General features: G+C 39.1%; 1 protein-coding gene and 1 non-coding gene across 2 annotated transcripts; both read right to left on the bottom strand.

Annotated features, from left to right (window-relative positions):
• Nucleotides 1-2,242: 2,242 nt before the first annotated feature.
• Nucleotides 2,243-2,315, bottom strand: Trnan-guu. The gene has a single exon. It is a non-coding gene; the product is annotated as a tRNA-Asn (tRNA).
• A 784-nt stretch (nucleotides 2,316-3,099) lies between these two features.
• On the bottom strand, nucleotides 3,100-17,585 carry LOC117300285. The gene is made up of 6 exons (XM_033784019.1): nucleotides 17,471-17,585; nucleotides 13,540-13,618; nucleotides 11,282-12,231; nucleotides 6,186-7,181; nucleotides 5,647-5,782; nucleotides 3,100-5,330 (listed from the first exon to the last, which is right to left on the bottom strand). Exons 3-6 carry the CDS (start codon nucleotides 12,207-12,209, stop codon nucleotides 4,163-4,165), a joined length of 3,228 nt encoding a protein of 1,075 aa, XP_033639910.1. The 5' UTR covers nucleotides 12,210-12,231; nucleotides 13,540-13,618; nucleotides 17,471-17,585; the 3' UTR covers nucleotides 3,100-4,162.
• Between the last annotated feature and the right edge of the window lie 751 nt (nucleotides 17,586-18,336).

Genomic DNA, 18,336 nt, shown 5'->3' with positions numbered 1-18,336 from the left:
GTTATAATAATTAAGCACGAAAGTGGCTTAGCAAAGACACATTGTTGCTAAGCAGAAACAAGTTACCAGCCAAAACTCCTCGTTATGTACACTGTTCGACTTGGTTCCCTGCCGATTATGCTTAGCAGAGAAACTTGCTAGACACAATTTCATATTGGGCCCTGCTATAAAGAATGTGTGCTTAACAACATCATGATCGGTGCTTAGTTAAATACAAATAGAACAAATTTTTATTAACAATGAAAATAACAAATTTATTTAACAATAATTGAAACGTCTTGTACGGCGTCGTTCAAACCGTTACAACAACAGACAATGAACTTCAACAATACATCCCTCGTTGGGAAAAACAATCCACTTTATCGCTTAGAATTAAGCCTACCTTGATTCATCAAACTTGCTTGACATTTTGGTGCATTTGGCAAGCCGCCAATTTAGTTCGTGGTTAGATAACCAATGACAGTGGTGACAAATCTGTTGATATAGAGAAATGATACACTATTTCGATTAAATAACATGAAATCCTTTGGTCATGGGCAAATTGATTTTCAAAAGAGACAAGAAAGTTTAATACTAAATATCAGTAGGCCTCCATATAAGTCAACAGTAACCTATCAAATGCAATGTGTCAATATGCAATTTAGTTCATGTAATGATTCCTACACAACAGTGGGCTACATATTAAGAGCATGGAATGCACAAAATGATGTGATCTCTGGACACCATTTTAGTAAGCAACTCTTTTGATGCAACATTCGACCAGTAAATAACTGTGTATGTAGCTGCATTATATGCATATAGGCCAATACAAGCATGTACTCAAATGCAGTTTTCATTCATCCCAATGCTCAACAAATAACTAAACTGGTGAAGGTGCAATTTTGCCACAATTCCATATTTCATAACTAAATTGTAACTAACTTTTTGCACACAGATACAAAATACAAATAACGAAAATGCCTTTAACTTTTTTGCCATTCCAGGAATTGGGAAAAGATTTGCGAAAGGCAGTGTTAATCGTTACTAGTAACAATAGACCATTATCATGCTGCCATCTTGGTCACATTCCCCGTATTGAATAACAATAATGAATGCTAATTATCATTATGCAAATAGGAACCAGACTACTTTGTTCTTCCAGCCTCTTCCAGATGTCTGCACCATGATAAAGGTCTTCAGTGGCCACTTATCCAAAAAAGGTGAATAGCAGTGCGGCCCTGTTTCTTTTACACATTAGTTTTACATGCTATTTTATGTTATTACATGTCATTACAGAGGGCTTTTGAATATGGAACAATTACAAGTAAATTTTCATTAGAATGTTCGCACAGGCTTTTTTAAAATCCACTTTTGTATAATGTAATCGCCATTGTTTTAACAGTTAATAGTTCGCACCAATGGATCTTAAGAGCAGTGGGGCTATTATCATCATCGATCATGTGATTATGATTTGCAGATGAAAAAAAATGCAGATAAAACATTAATTTGGGTTTTCTAATAAAAGCGTTATGTACAATGCAATAGTCGGTTTTTATTTTGATTCTACTTTTTTGTGACTGATACACTTAATAGAATCTGAAGCCGATTTTTTTACTTATTTTAGTTTACTCAGTTAACGTTTTTCACCACATATAAATTGTGAAAAAAAAATGCCGATAATTTGTTACCGAGCCCAACAAACAATGAGCCTGTAATTGGCCTTTGTATCTAACAACTATAAACTTATCAAAATATCTCTACCGTATTCTACTAAAAAATGAATTTAACAAAAATGCTTACGTGGTAGCAGGGCCTGACTATTTTTTCAAACATGTACATGTATACAGTTGTCACAAGGATAATGACTTTCATTGAGAATTCGATTAATATTCAGTGATACAAATAAAACTTCTTCTTTTTTTAATTTTGAAAAGAACTTCCAAAAGTGTCATATGCATGTGCAGTTTATGCGAAAGATCTTAAACAACAATTAAGGTCGCTTGTGATATTTGTTTGCAATTTACACGCTTATATGAATTAAGTCTCAAACTGTTAAGTTCACATGCATATCATGTATTACATTTGCATGTGCCATAGACTTATGGTCGAGTTACATTTATTTGTACCATTCATTGTTGGACTGCCTTTCAGTAAATTCTGAGTTTGATGTCTGAAGGTTTTGTAATGTAAGTTTATCAATATAAACCACAAGGGAAACTGACTGGGTAAATTTGTAAATGATTTTTGGGGTTGAACAAAGAATTGACTAGAGTGGGATTCGAACCAACGACCTCTGGATTAACGTGCCAGCGCTCTACCAACTGAGCTATCTAGCCCTATATTGGCGGTGTCCCTATTTTGTCAATATCTTTTGTTCGGGGGTACCAGTCAGAAGCCATACAACCGTTAACTGCCGTGTAGCCAGGGATCACACCCAAATTACAATACAACCTGGGAAGCGGCAGCTAGGGGATCACCTTAAGGGGATGCGACTTTTTGTTTCAGATATCAATAAAAATACAAGTTTATAACAAAGATTAATGTAAGTTTATAACAAAGATTAGGTCCACAAAATTTACATGTGATAATACAAAAGAACATGTCACCTCAAGCAAAGTTCATAAAACTGAAAGTCAAACATAAACGCAACTTTTAATGTAGCGACATAATGCAGAATACATGTGTTCACAAAAAAATCTTCAGTAAAACGAAAAGTTACAAATGAAGGGTGATTCGTCACTGAAAGGTTTTCTCCACTTTATTTTCCACACGTCACATGAAAGTAAGATAATCTTTTGTCTGAATTGATAAACAATGTTATATTTTAAAATGATTCTGTTGCCTGTGTTTTGAGTGAGCCGGATTTTTGTCCTTTAGGAACACGTTGCCTTGGATCGATCTTGGTGGTCTTTGAAAAGCGTTTGTAACTGTTTTTAATAAAATGCATATGAGTAGAAAGAGATTGTAAAAGTAGAAAACAATGATCCACACAAACGCCTCGAAATTGCTCGGTTTTCCTTTTACCTCAGCGTATAAGACAATCAGCCATTTATGGGAGCGAGTCAAATTTTTGACTCCCATAAATGGCCGACCATGCTAGTTCCCTAAGTGAAAGGAAAACCAAGCAATTTCGAGGTATTCTACATGTACTTCTAAAACATCTTTCCCACCATATGCATTTTGTAACGATCGGTTATAAACGGTTTTTATCTCGTCCTATCCAAGGCAACGTGTTCCTTTATTAAGCAGACATTTTTAACAGGAATTTTGTGAAATACACAGTTAAGTGGAATATGGTCAACTCCTTTCTATGGTACATATTAAAAACAAATTACAACAAATCTGAGTAAATACAAAGCTACCAAATACAACTAATTAATTAATATTGAATGAACAAAAAATATACAAATACATGTACTGAAAAAGTTAATGGCTCAATCATTCTTCCAAGAACGTTGTCACTCATTTGCTGTTTTTGTTTGTTGGTGTGTTTTTTGAGAAGTATTGAAAACAATTGAAGCATTTTTTTTTTTTACAAAATGCGCTTAGGACCAAATGAGTTCAGATGGCAACACAAACTATTCAAAATGGCACAGTTGTGAATAGGGCCTAAAACAAACCATTACAAGTTAACTGGTGTTTTCCCAAGTGCAGAAACCGAAAGATCAACAAAAACTTAATAAGAACATGTATTTGGGTTAGTAAAAAAAACTTTTTAAGACTAAACTAGTTTTTGTATGGAATGCAGATATAGCCAAGTAGCGTCAAAGAGTGAACAGCAACGGTGATCACAGTGATAAAATCCACAAATATCCTTCTCAAAGCATTAAAGGGACACGTTGCCTTGAATTGGTCGCGTTGGTCCATGAATAGCGTTTGAAACTGGTTTTTCAAAGTAATGTTTCATAAGTAGAATATATCAATCCACAAAAATTTGCCTCAAAATTGCGTGGTTTTCCTTTTACTTTGAGAACTAACATTGTCAGCCAATTTTTTGAGTAAAAAACTCCACAAACAAGTAATGGCGTGCCATACATGTATATGGAAAATCATGCAATTACAAGCCATTTTTGAGTGGATCGTTATATTCTACTTTCAAAACATCTTTCTGACCATATGCATAGACCAACTTGCCCGATGCAAGGCAACGTGTCCCTATAATGATAGCATTTTGCTCAACAGCTTAACGACCCAACCCAGTGTGGATGTTATGTGACACAATTGGATAGGTCAGTATAGAGGTTGGCAGGGGCAGGGATGGCTGGGTGGTCATAACAGAGGATATGGACACCGGCTGAAACTCCTGCTGCAGAGACACAGACACTGGTATGGTCTGCATATCAGGGGCAATCAAAGTAGCCTGAGACCTGTCGCCAAGTCCACCCTCCTGCTGACCAATAAGATTGATTGCTGTGACACCTGAAGCACCTTGTGAACCGGCATTCTTCTGGATAACAGCAACACTTCCCTGTGAGAGAAGGGGTACACCTGTCGCAGTAGAGCGAACCAGGTGTGTCTCAGCTTGCAGAATAGCATTGGTTGTATTTTCAACCTTTGATGCCCGCAAGCGTGCATTCTGCTCAAGCAAGACCTCATTCGCTGCGGTCAGATCAGAGATTTGCTTGCGCATTGCCTCAACCTTGCGCAGCAAGACCTGATTTTCATCCTCCAAATCTCTGGTGTCACGACTTGCGCTTCGCATCCTCTCACGGATTGCGCTCCTCGCTCCGTAGTGATCATCAGCAGAACGCCCGGTCTCGAAATCAAGATAGCCAAAACGACTTTCAAACGGAGGCCTGCGACGTATGCGGTCAAACTCAAAATCGCCATAAGGGTCATAGAAAGCACGCATGCGTCGACGATCCTCATAGTCAACATCCCCACGGCTCATGTGGCGGAACTTACACTTGCTTCCTCTGTTACACTCGCCTTTTTGGTAATCTCTGCAAACGGGAACATCATCATTTCCGCTCCGCAGCTCCTCACCACCTACCCCGTAACCGCGAGACACCTTTTCTTCAAGATGGGGTGGAAGCTTCCCTGTTTCTTTGTAATAGTCTTCCTCAGCACGGGAGCAGTGCAGGAAACGACAATTACCTCGGACACATTCCCTATTCTGGAAATCATGGCAAAAAGCATACCTCTGATGGCTATTGCCTCCGCCTCTTGATTCACTTCCCTCGGCATCCTCTGGATGCTTAAACTTGCAACTTTTCCCACGATTACAAACATTACGCAAGAAATCACGACACACATCATCACCATAATCTTTTCCTTCAGAAGACATCTTGAATGGTTTTAAAAATACCCACACACAAAAAAAGCCTGCAGGAAACCTGTTAAGTAAATGTTAATAGTTCAAGAAATACCAGCAATAGCGTCAACCTAATGCACAGCAATGTTTTTTTTTTGTCAATTGTTTATAGGCAGCTTGAGCAGTGCTATCTTAATGTACTGTTACATAACCTTGTGGGTTGGGAGTCCGCAAGGGTAGTGCTTCCGCAAGAGAAGTGCTTCGGCAAGGATGTGCTGAACCCGCAGCAGTGGCAGCTGCACCTTTAAAAGCTGCTTGCAACTTCCTGCTGCTGCTTGCACAGCTGGCATCAACTGTCTAGTGGCTAGGGTAAAAGCTGGCGCCTACACTGCAGTGTGCCGACTGCTGATTACTGCCCGGCTGCTGATGTTGCTGGCCCACGACCGGCGCTCAGTGCATGCGTATGTCTACCGGCAGCCTCTATGCAAAAGTTGTTACTGCAAAGTTGTTGCTGCGGAGTGGTTGCTGCGGAGTGGCCTGTCCAAAAATCTGTTTCAATTGAAAAAAAATGAAGGAAATCCTGTTAGAGCTTTTTGCCTAGCACATGATACAGCTTAACATTGTTAACAAGTCTAGCATGTTTGACTCCTTAGCATAGAATCTGTACAGCACATAAATGCTTGTGATGAACATGTACATGTAAATCGTTCAAATTTACAGCCATGGATGTTAAGATACAAACATAGCCTATGCAACAGTCTTCACTTTATCCAACAACAAATAACAAAAGGAATCTTAACAGTGACAATTAAGTTTCATACACCTGTCCAAATCATCATCTGTTTCCATGTCAAATTCTAAATGTCAAAGTTGGGTTAACTACATGCGATCTACTTTTCCACTAGCGTCAACATTTTCCCCTTTTGACTCCATTAACAAAACTAGTTCCAGCTTGACTGCTGGGGATAGGAAGAGGAGTTAAGTGAAGATCTAAATTGGTCTGCGAGGGGTTGTTGAACTGGTGGTGGCTGGCTGTGTGTGATTGTCGGTGGCCGGGACTGGGCTTCCTGCAGTAGTCTTCTTAAACGCTGGTTCTCTTCAACAACTACTTTGTTGTCACCAAACAGGTCAGTCATTTGAGTGGTCAATTGGGATTTCATGCCACTCAATGCGTTAACTTCTTCCTCAAGTTTATCTCTTGATTTCATGAGGTCTGTGATCAGTTCTTGGTCTCTTTGGTGAAACTCCTTGTGATCGTCAAGCTGCCTCTGTAAGAGCTTATTGTCTTTCCACAAGTCGTTTAACTCGTTGCGGAGATCTTTAGCCACCTTTCTCAACTTCTTTATGCGCCTCTCATGGTCTGCAGCAACTGGAGATTCTTCTCTGCGACTTTGACCACTTGTTGAATGGAGTGGACTCCTGCTCCGTTCACGCTGATTGCGAGACCTCTCATTTCTATCCTGAGGTCTTGAATCGGTTCTCAAGTTGTCATCACTTCTCTTCGTGTCACCATCAAAGTTCTCATCATCACTGCTGTACTGAACCAAACCACTGTCATCTTTACGAGGTCTTTTGTGCTGCACCCAACGGTGGTCTCTATACCTCTCAGGGATTATTTTATCCCGAACGTAGGCTCTATGCTCTGTTTTAGTGAAATGAAACAATTGACATTGACTATCATCGCATATACCCCCCTCTTTGATTCCGCGGTAGTTACAACAGATTCTCGCCAGCAGAGACAACCCTTTAACTCTTTCTGGGTGGTCAAACCTACATTTGTCTTTGTATATGCACTTGTTTCCAAGGAATGGAAGACAAACCCACAAAATCTTCTTGTCCATCAAGTCTCTGCGGTGCTCAAACTTGCATCTGCTTCCACTGAAACACTCGCTCGTCAAGAAGAAACGACAAATGCCTTGATCAATGTAATCATCATCAGTCAGGTAGGCTGCCATTTTGAATCAGTTTTAATTGTTTCAACGAGTACGACTTTATGTTTTGCTTCTGCTGTCTTTTTAAATCACGTCGTCAGTTCTGTAGGAAGTTTTTTTTTGCGGCATATTTCCCTTCAAGTGTTTATAGTGCGAACAGAGTTAAACTACATGAACTTGTTCACATAACAGGAAACACTAGATACAGTTTAGGAAAACTGAAGTGCATTAATGAAGTGTTGCTAGAAGAAAAATTGAGCAACCTTATGCTTAGGAGAACGGGATTCCTTGGGACTTCTGCTGTTCCAGAAACAGCTACCAGGAACAACTTGATCAGCTTAGCGTCAGTCAACACCAGCCAGTCCAGACACTTTTCTGCTGATTCACAACTTTTAATTTTCAACCACGACCTGAATTAAAAACAAATAACAAAGAAAAAATTATCAAAACATCACAGGAAGGCGGTTTGCAATTGTTTAGCTTTCATCTTAGATGAAAAAACTGAAAATGTAAACGCCGGTCACATTTGACATTTTTCTGCGACAGAAATGCAACACAACTGGCTAAAAATTATTACATTTTACAACTTTATGTATTGATGTAAGAAAAACAGGGCAAACACGATTTGCAAGTTGCCAAAAATACATTTTAAGCAATTCTTTGTGAATTAGACTTAAAATTACAAAGTAGTGTGAAAGTTATTTCATTATTGAGAATGATCATTCAAAATGCAAGAAATGGGGATTATAAAAACATGTTAATTACATTCTTACCAAGAGACGTTTCATGAGACGTTTCTACACTTTTTTCTTGTTTACTTTTTAACTCTTTTTTTTGCTTGTTTCTTTATTTCTTTTTCTGCTTCTTTTACGTCAAGACTTCCTGGAAAGACACTTTAGGGGTCTTCAATTCTTGATGTTTAACTTTTTAACATCACTTCTTTTCCATTTTGACTTGCTTCTTTCTTTTCATTCTGGATTTCTATCTTTTAGCTTGCTTTCTTCTATTGCTTCTCGGTGCTTATAAAGAACTTGAAAACTCTTCTAAATTTAAACACTTAAAATGGTCATCCCCTTGTGACAATCATAAAAATTGTTTGGGGTTACACTGCATACATGTATGTAGCACTCTTCCAGTACACTAAGACAGCCCCGGGGAACAAATATCATCCCTTTTCACACTTATTTGGCTTTTCCCTTGATCTACCCCCAAAAGTAGCCACCCCCTGCTCATGAGTAGGGGTCAACCTATAACCCTGGGGCATTCTTGACACATGCAATGGGGAACATGTGAAAGAGCACAACAGTAACCCCCAGGACCTCCCCAAGGTTGTATTCCAAGGGAGTAAGAGATACAATCGTGTGAAAAGGGCGTACTACAATGCATGTATATTTTGTATATACATGTAGCTGCATTTTATGATGAGTCCTGCATTTATTCACATCAAAACAGATTTCATCGTGTACAGGGGTGTTTAAATGTCAAATGGTGAAAGCAAACATGGAAAACAAACATAGCTTCCTTCAAAACCTTGGCGGTGATTACAGAATGTACACACACAAATCGTATTCATGTACTGCTTGTACTATTCATTTTTCACCATCAAAAGATTTATAACACCAAATTTACTTTTGTTAAAACTTCGAACTGAAAAATTTATTTCAAAGGGCAATAGAAGGAAACCATTGACCGCTTTGTACCAGTCTTTATTTTGGGAACCCCTTCAACAACACGAACACTAACACCCAGAGAATACAGGTACAGATACATACATGTATAGTTACATGCGTGTACTGTACAGTGTTCATGCACAGTGTTGTTACTAAATGCTTCAGGTAGACAAAAAATGCAAAAAACACAATTTTGTTTTCTTTCTATTAAGAACAAATCTTTAATACAATAAGCAACCACTTGCAGTCAAATAACAACAACATTAACCACTCAGTTCATGGAACAACCTAATAAATTGATAAAAGGTTAAATAATCTCAGCTGAACTTACAACTTTAAATCAAATCGCTGCAATGTACAACCCACAGGTCATGTACAGGTGATGTAAATCTGAATAAAAAGCAAAATGCTTTAAGGAAAATTGAAGTTTGATGCATCCTAAAATGAAGTCCGACAAAACATGCTCAGAATTCATGTTTCAACTTTCACAAACTGACTTTCAATGCATAATTGGATGATCCGCTGTAATTTATTTGATAATTAGTACTTAGTTTTAGACCGAACTGTTTGTACTCAACTCATGTACATGTATATGTTCATTATGCAAGTGCATGCTCACAGCTGTAAAAAATTCACTGAAAAAAAAACACACAGAGTATTATACTGTACATGTACATTGACTTTATTGATTAAGAAGCGTGTTCAAAATTTAATATTTAAGTTCATTGTGCTCTAATTCTAGCATTAAAGGAACACATTGCCTTGGATCGGTCGAAATGGTCTTTAAAAAGCGTTTGAAACCGTTTGTTACGAATTACAAATGATTAGATAGATAATTTAAAAGTAGAATATAACGATCCACACAAACATGCCTCGAAATTGCACAGTTTTCCTTATACGCCGCAAAGAAATACGTTCGGCCATTTATGGGAGTCAACATTTTGACTCCCATAAATGGCAGATCGTGTTAGTGCGCGACGTAAAAGGAAAACCGTGCAATTTCGAGTGATACTTGTGTGGATTATTATATTCTTCTTTAAAAATATCTTTCTAACCATATGTATTTCATAACAAACGGTTTCAACTGCTTTTAAAAGACCAACTCGTCCGATCCAAGGCAACGTGTTCCTTTAAAGCAGCGCTTGCAATCAGCAACTATAACTCAAAATAGTCAGTCACAACTACATGTACATGAAACTTGTTTGGGATGAATACTATTAAGTTTAGTGTTAATCTGTAGCCCAAAGGATAATTTCTTGAAAATATTCCGTCCCGAACTCCACAAGATCTACGGAAACTCAACTATGTACATTAACTTGTTTTAACACTTTTATAAAGTCAACACATTTTTACAAAATTCTACACTGACAGACTATTTGCTTCACACACACAATGGAGGCTTACATTATAGTTTCAGCTTTTACAGACAAAAACAAAAAAACAAAAGCATATGTAAGTTGTCAATTATGAACACAAAAATCTTCAAAAAGTCTTGCGTGGGATCTTTGTTCGGATGTTTTGTGGTGTTTGATTTTATGAATTTTTTTAAGGCGGGTGTAATTTTTCCCCCGTTTCGTTTTGTTCCTGTGATTGTTTTGTTCCGTGTGACTAGGGCGTTTTCTTCTTTCATTATTATCTCGCAACTTTGATGACCGACAAAGCTAAAATTTTCACAGGTTAGTTATTTTATGCATATGTTGAGGTACACCAACTGTGAAGGCTAGTCTTTGACAATTACCAATAGTGTCCACTGCCTATAAGTCTTTCTCAACTGAAGAAAAAGAAAAATGATTCACTTGGCCTTTTGGCTCACAATTTTTTGTGTACGGCTACAAATGTTTCTATGGGACATACCATACACCATTACCAAAGCATGATTTAGATTACAATGGCATCAAGCTGTAGCCAAAGTTGTACCGGTAGCTATAAATTTGGACTAGGCTTATCATACTACACAGGATTGTCTAACAAGCCCCCGGTGTGCATAATAGTACTGACTTTGAAGTGATCAATGCCTTTGTAGGATAATTCTTGTCCGCTTCATACAGCAGTTCAGAGTGAAGTGATGGATTAAAAAAAATCAAATATAAGTATGAAAAGTAAGTTGTTTAATGGAAAAATTTACTGTTATAAAAAGCTTTGACAAAAATGTTTTGTACTTGTTTCATGTACTGCACTCGTTATTGAGGTTGCTGTTACTTTTGACTTAATGGTTTAGAATTTGTACCAAGTTTGTTTGTCTTTCTAATAGATGCACCTAACGGAACGAGTCTGAACAAACAACAAGCAACATCGACTTAGACATTAAAACAAACACATAACCCAGTTAAAGGGAATATGAGTATCAGAAAGCGCTTTCCTCTGCACATGCCATTTTAAAACTTAATAAGCCAGTCCCAAGTTCTGAAAAAAGTGTACATAAACTCGGAAGTTCTTGAGGTTCTCTTAGTAGTCGTATCGATCGGAGGCACGACCCTCATATGGTGTTGGATGTTCTGGATTATAAGCAGCCAGGCGGTCGGCGTCGTAACCAGGAGCCCTAGGTCTTGGTGGGGGGCCCTCAGCCAGTGCAGCAGCAGCAGCTCGTGAAGGTACAGCACCTGGGGGTCGGTCTCTAAGGTAGCTGTCGAGTGATGGGACGTCTGCAGCTGCTTCAGGGCGACGTGGAGGAGCTCTCAGAGCATCAGGGTTTTGAGCTCGCAGACGTCTGTTCTCGTCAAGAAGGACTTTGTTGTCATCGGTAAGATCCAGAACCTGGCGATGAATACGGCTGAGTTTATGCCGCAGGACGACGTTTTCATCTTCGAGATCGTGGACCATGCTCACCAGACTGCGCATCCTCTCCCGCTCCTCTCGAGGTGGGGGGTGGAACTCATCACGGCTATCCCAGGACGGCATCGGCCGCTTCCGAGGGGGCCCTCCTCCAAGACGGTCTGCGTCCGTGTGGAGAAACTTACACTTTGGGCGGAAGCATTTCCCATTCAGGAAATCTTTGCAGACTTTATTGCCGCTGGTGTTCCTGACCATGTCTTCAAGGCCAGGAGGGAGCTTTCCCGTTTCCTTGTAATATTCTTCTTCTTCAGAGGAGCAGTGGAGGTAGGAGCAATCTTGACTTCTGCACCTACCGTTCTGGAAATTGTGGCAGAACTTGACTGCCTTGGAGGTTCCCTTTTGTCCAGCAGGATGCTCGTAGATGCATCGGGAGCCTCGATCGCACTCATTTCTCAAGAAGTCACGACAGACCCCACTTTTCATATCACCGGCAGCACCACCCTCACCCTCTTTAGGGCTCACATGGCTAAACTTGCATGAGCTGCCACGATTGCATTCTCCCCTCAGGAACTCCCGACAAACTCCTCCTCCATTTCTTTCCATGACAGACACTTGGGACAGAAACCTGAAAAGAGGATACAAACGAAATTATATAAACACAATGTCAGTGAATCATTTCCCTTGTTTAGCATATATTATGAAACTGATACACAATATTTATCAGTTGCTAATTAAAAATCATCATTTGCTACTCAATATTGAAGGGACACTTTGCCTTTGATCGGTCGAGTTGGTCCCTGAAAAGCATTTGAAACCGTTTGTGATGAAATGCATGGTTAGAAAGATGTTTTAAAAGTAGATTAAAATGGTCCACACAAACATTCTTTTAAATTGCCTGGTTTTTCGTTTACTTTGTGAACTAACATTGTCTCCACAAAATGGCTTGCCTTGTTAGTTCACGATGTACAGGGAAACCATGGAACTTCGTGGAATATTTGAGGGGATTGTTTTATTCTACCTTGTAAACATCTTTCTAACCATGTGCATTTCAAAACAAAAAATTATCAACGCTTTTCATGGCCCAACGCCAATCCCAAGGCACTGGTCCCTTTAAGATTCAGTGTGTAAAAGAAACATTCAGTCCATAATGTGAGGACATTAGACACCTTACTAATTCAGTGTATTTGAAATACATGTACATTTTGTGGGCCTGCTGTGTATTCTTTAATAACACTTTGCTGCAATAAATCGTGATGTGTAAGTTGCTGTGTGTCCATCAGGGCCAAATTTTATGGCTCTGCTTACTGTAAGCAATGAATCAACAAACAGGGAATTCAAGCAGGAATCTTTTGCTTGAGAGCGTGCATACTCCAAGTTACTAGGCATTCTTCGCTTACACAGCTGCTGCAGAAACTTGGTGCATGTTCGTAATCACAGATTTTGGCGATAAACAGAGCCCTGAAATTTAGCCCTGATCATGATTTGGCATTGCGTACATGTTCATGTAAAGTTGTACACCACGGCTCAATAAATATAAATTGGTTAAAGAATGCAATGTCATCATGGACAGAGCACTCAAGCATGCGACTGTACATGGCATTATAAACTGTCACCCAGTTAGTGAATTTGTGCACACTTCCTGAAAATTAAATCTATGGTGAGCGAGGGCGCTTATCATAATTTCAAGTACAGCCACAGGAGTTTATTTCTCATAAAACTTAAGCTGAGTTCGTACATCTCTCGACTGCAAATGTGATATGAACTGTTTTCGCTGCGAATGTACCGCCGGAGTTGAGCACAAGTCAACTGATGGATTCGCAGGAAATATGAACCAGGCTTTACCGACAAGGTACATGATGGCACACACTGAATATGTGCAACTACATTTAACAATTTACCACATACATGTAGATGTTCAAAATAAGAAACTCACTTTGCTTTTAGGTTTTTGCCACCTCTCTTCTCTTCAGGACCTGGCTTGCGTCTTCTTTAACCCAACAAAATTTGAAGACCTGTTTATCAAAAGATAAAAAAATTGTATTACTAAAATGACATTCTGCTTGCATTGTTTATTTGCATCATTACAAAAAATTAGATGCATCTCTAAAAAATAATAATAACAAAAACCAGGCAAGACATTTGACCCCCGAGAAGGAAAAGTAAACGTCTTTGGGGGGTAAAAGGGCCGACTTTATAATAAAGGGCTGTAACGACATTTCAGTACATTTTACAGACAGAAATTAAAGGGAGAATATCAAGCCTGATCAACCCTACATGTACATGCAAAAAAACAAAAAATATCCAAGTAGGACACTAACTGCAGCACCTTTAAGAGCACCTGCAAAAATTTTTTTTATCACTACTCTGCTTCAAAGTGACTAATAAACCCCCTGGAAATATAGAATTTAATGAAAAACATCCCTCAACTTGATAATTGAATCTTGGGTTCCAAAATCAACTTTACATTTGTTCATCAAACCCATACTTTATTCACAAAATGTGAACAGTTGTTGTGGCTCTTACCTCTAATCTATCAGATGTTGCCAACTACCAATCAACTTAGAGCAGTCTCCAGAACTCATGACTTTGCCACAGAAACCAGCGAGCAGTAAGCGCATTTGCGACGTTGCAGGACGAAGCGCAAGCAAACTCGCAAAACTACTCCGCTTGAATGGTGCGTTATAATGCTAAAGCCAGCGACCAGTAAGAACATTTTGCAATGTTGCAGGGCGAAGTGCAAGCAAGTTCACAAAATTACCCTGCTTGAATGGTGCATCGTAATCCTGCAATTGTACAGCACGCTAAAAGATCAAGATAACAGGCGGCTACAGATGTTTGCTGTTCATTGCACATGTCAGAAATGTTACTCGCTTGTACTGAATAAAAATGTCACATCGGAAATTCACACAGGCATGACTTTCTATCACGTTTTACCCTAGGTATTTCATTTTACCGCAGTTTTTATATTTTGTTACTATTCATTTTTTAATTTTTTTTATATGCGTTTTTTGTTTAAATCAACGCCTATGGTAACAGCTCGCTCTGCTTCAAAGCATGTCATGCTAAGCTTACCCACTCATAAGGGAAAAGACATATCCCATACCATTTGAATCTTGTCGCCAAGCAAACATTTACGGGCACTTCCCTGAAACGGAAAACCATTGGTCCTAGATTTAAAGGGGCAGGAGTAATTTCACTCGTGATGGGGAAAATGATCTTAATTTGGGGCAAATATAACTTATCGCCAAAATAGAGTGTCAACCAAGCATCAGGGTTTCAATGGTTGCGCCGCACTACACTGCTTGCCGCCGCAACCAGCTTTAAACATGGTGTGTCAACTGCACTCGCGCTTTCCCGGCCCACTGCTGCGACATACTGCTGCAAATTATCTGCCGCAAGCAATTAGTTTCTCGCTGTAATCATGGTTTCATGAAAACTGGGACAGCACATATTGTTAACTTACTTGTATACACTCTAGTACAACAGGAAAAATTTTGGTTTAACTACAAGCCAGCCAACTTCTTGACAACAATTTATCGCTTAATTTCAGGCCTAATACTTCACGAAAGCAACCAAGGCGAATGCCCCCATGCCCATTGGTGGACAATAGCCTTTGTGCCCTTTTAAACTTTTAAACTTTCTTGATGACCTTACCAAGGAGAAAATGCCTTGGTACCCATTCCCTCTAAAAACAAAGGAAAAGGCTTGTCACTGAGTTTTAAAACTCATCAAAAAGGCTTTAAAACAATTCCATTGCTTGTTGTAGTGTCAATTTATCAATTGCCATTTATAACATTTAAGGAAGCTTCAATACAGCTGCATCAATAAACCGCTTTCAAACACATTCTACTGTAAAGATCCATTGCATTGATGCACACGGCACATCCTGAGTCGCTATTTCACCCGAGTCGCTATTTCACCTGAGTCGCTATATAATATATTATATTTTGACACTGACTCATCGTCAGAAGAGAGACTTGGTGCATCCATCCCTCCAAACCCCCCCCCCCCCCCCCCCCCCTGGCCTGGAAAAATAATCAATATAACTTGAAAAAGTAAATTGGAATGGATGGTGATAAGGAAAACCTAAAATTAAATATCCGCAAAATCATGTTCATTATCAGTTCGGCCAATCAAACTTTTGATTAGAATAAAAAAAAGGGCAACATTTATTTGTAAATCATAGGGGATGTTTATAAAAATAAATCACTGAAACAAAGAATGTTTTAATGACTTCACTGTATTATCAATTATTATAAACAAATATGTGTGTTTTTACTTGCTTAACACCTTTTTTTTTTATTTAACAATAGACCTTATGCACATGACGTCATTTCAGTACGGCGCCCCCGCATTGAGGTCAAAAGGAGGTTGTTCATTGGTCAATCTATGTGCGTTTCAATTGTTTCGTCACCGTTTGACCTCAAAGATGGCGGCTGGATGACGTCAATGCATAAGGTCTATTTCAAGTTTTATTTAGGGCCTACCGTACCACCGTTCACATATTCACAAACAACTTGCAGGGTTTACAGAAGGTAATGGTAAAAGACTTCTCTTGAAATATTATTCCATGAAATACTTTACTTTTTGAGAAAACATTTAAACAATTATCAATTCTCGACAATGAGAATTACAGATTCATAGTAAACACTAGCCCCACTTGTGTGGCCAAGGATAGCTGAATCCTTAGCCACACGTCCACCCCATTTCCTCATGCAGCTAAGGAATACAAAAATTCTCGCGAGCGCTATCTACGAGCCACACGGCATTATAAACCGGCTGAATGTGTTCACCTAACTCTTAGCTCGCTTTGTGTTTATTGAAAAGTGAAACAAATAAAATTTTGCGCGCTCGTGCTATGTAGTTCACAAAAAATACCCAACCTTAATTCACATAAAACAGCTGTTGATTTGTATTCACGCCCTCACGGGCCCACAGCACGGCAGGCCGATGACGTCATGCTGATTTGCATATTCCAAGATGGCGGCGCCGTGCACGATTCGATGAAATTAGAGTCGGCAAAAGGTAGCAAAGTTATCATTAAAAATTTCTTTTTAAAATTTTGTTTGTATCACTTTTCAATACACACAAAGCAAGCTAAGACTAAGAGTTATGTGAACACATTCAGCCGATTTATAATGCCGGGTGGCTCATAGATAAGGCTTCAGAATTGTTGTATTCCTTAGCTGCATGAGGAAATGGGGTGGACGTGTGGCTAAGGATTCAGCTATCCTTGGCCACACAAGTGGGGCTAAGTAAACACCTGCCTGACACGCCGAAACGTGCAGAAACAAAGGTGGGTTTTTCCCGTTATTTTCTCCCGACTCCGATGACCGATTGAGCCTAAATTTTCACAGGTTTGTTATTTTATATACAGTCAACCCCAAACATCATATATAAGTTTTGATACACGAACGAAGTTTGGGTCTTTGTTTTTTGAATAATACTGTTTACCGAAAGTGGCCAATTCCAATGGCTTTTTTAATGGTACAATGTGCTGCTGCCTGTTTATTATTATTAATTCCATTCGTTTAGCTGTTTAAAAAGTCGGATGCTTTAATTCTGATAATCGTACGACCATGGTAAACTCATGTAAAGTGGTGCTGGAAATACAAATAGACCGAGCCAAGATTTCCACATGAACTGGCTTGCGGGCGAGTTGACTTTTAAACCGCCTTGCCCTTTGTACTGCATGCTGCATAACAATACACACGAGCAATGCGGCCGACTCCCATGCGACTCGGGGTTTTTTTCCCAAGAAAGAAAGATAATTCTGAATAACAATTTCAAACAAATGTTTACGTTTTCTCACACCAGTTTATGCTATAATGTTACAAGGATACACAAATAGGTAAAATGCAAACCTTTCTCCTCTATTTACGCACTTTTGCAGTCTTTTTCTCGCTCAGGAATCCGCAACGTAACCCCACGCCGTTGAGAAAAATGGCGTCGGATAGCTAAAAATGCTGCTAACGGTGCCCTGACTTCTTGCCCTGTCAGGGCGTTTAATACGGCAGTGGGCCCAGACTATATCCCATTCTAATGCACAACCGGGGGACGCACTCCCGTAAGAAAACGTGTCACGAATCAAAACCTGTATTGGGCAGATGGGCAGCCTTCGATTGCTGCTAACAAAAAAAGTTTCTATTATTTTTTTATTACGCCTCTTGAAAAACCGTCATCTTGTAAACTATCTTTCCGGTTACTTGAAACATAACAACTGTGCCCTTCTCGCCATTGTCCATTAATTATAGACCTGATCGCACCCCCTTTGGACGTGTTAAAAAAAAACTCACCCTAGTCCCGGGTTTTCATTTTGATTCAATGTTTTATTATAACGTATACAAATTAGGTGCATGCTAATTGTCATTTTGGAGAAATTTGTATTATATTATAGTTTTCAATGAATATGTTTTGTCTTCTTATAAATGAAGAAGTCATATGTCTTACTTGAGTTGTTTTCGTCTGTCGCGCGGTTACACGCATGACAAAGAACGCTCACGAGCGATGACTCCAAGGAAACTAGTCAATATTATTACTATCTATACGGGCAGAAATATGGATGTTTTCTAGCCATCTGTACACACATCGGAATAGTCCTTTGATAATATAAGGCTAATCGGCATCTTACTTACGAGACAAACTGCAGCAGAAATTGGTTTGAGCCAGTAGAGTGCTTATCATGAGAACATTAATTCTACATGGATAAACATGTCAGCCGGATCTGTCA

Source organism: Asterias rubens, chromosome 15 (genome assembly GCF_902459465.1).
Source record: "Asterias rubens chromosome 15, eAstRub1.3, whole genome shotgun sequence".
In the NCBI taxonomy this organism is placed as follows: Eukaryota; Metazoa; Echinodermata; class Asteroidea; order Forcipulatida; family Asteriidae; genus Asterias; species Asterias rubens.
Note: the sequence above shows the minus strand (reverse complement) of the source record. Positions and strands in the feature narration are given on the sequence as shown.

Bases quoted from the DNA above. Each gene is read 5' to 3' on its own strand.
- LOC117300285 (XM_033784019.1), bottom strand. From the start codon at position 12,209: ATGGAAAGAAATGGAGGAGGAGTTTGTCGGGAGTTCCTGAGGGGAGAA. The intron at 5,783-6,185 runs GCTGGAACTAGT...CAATTGAAACAG, and splicing joins TTCCTATCCCCAGCAGTCAA to ATTTTTGGACAGGCCACTCC. The intron at 5,331-5,646 runs GTAATCAGCAGT...CTTGAACTATTA, and splicing joins GCAACATCAGCAGCCGGGCA to ACATTTACTTAACAGGTTTC.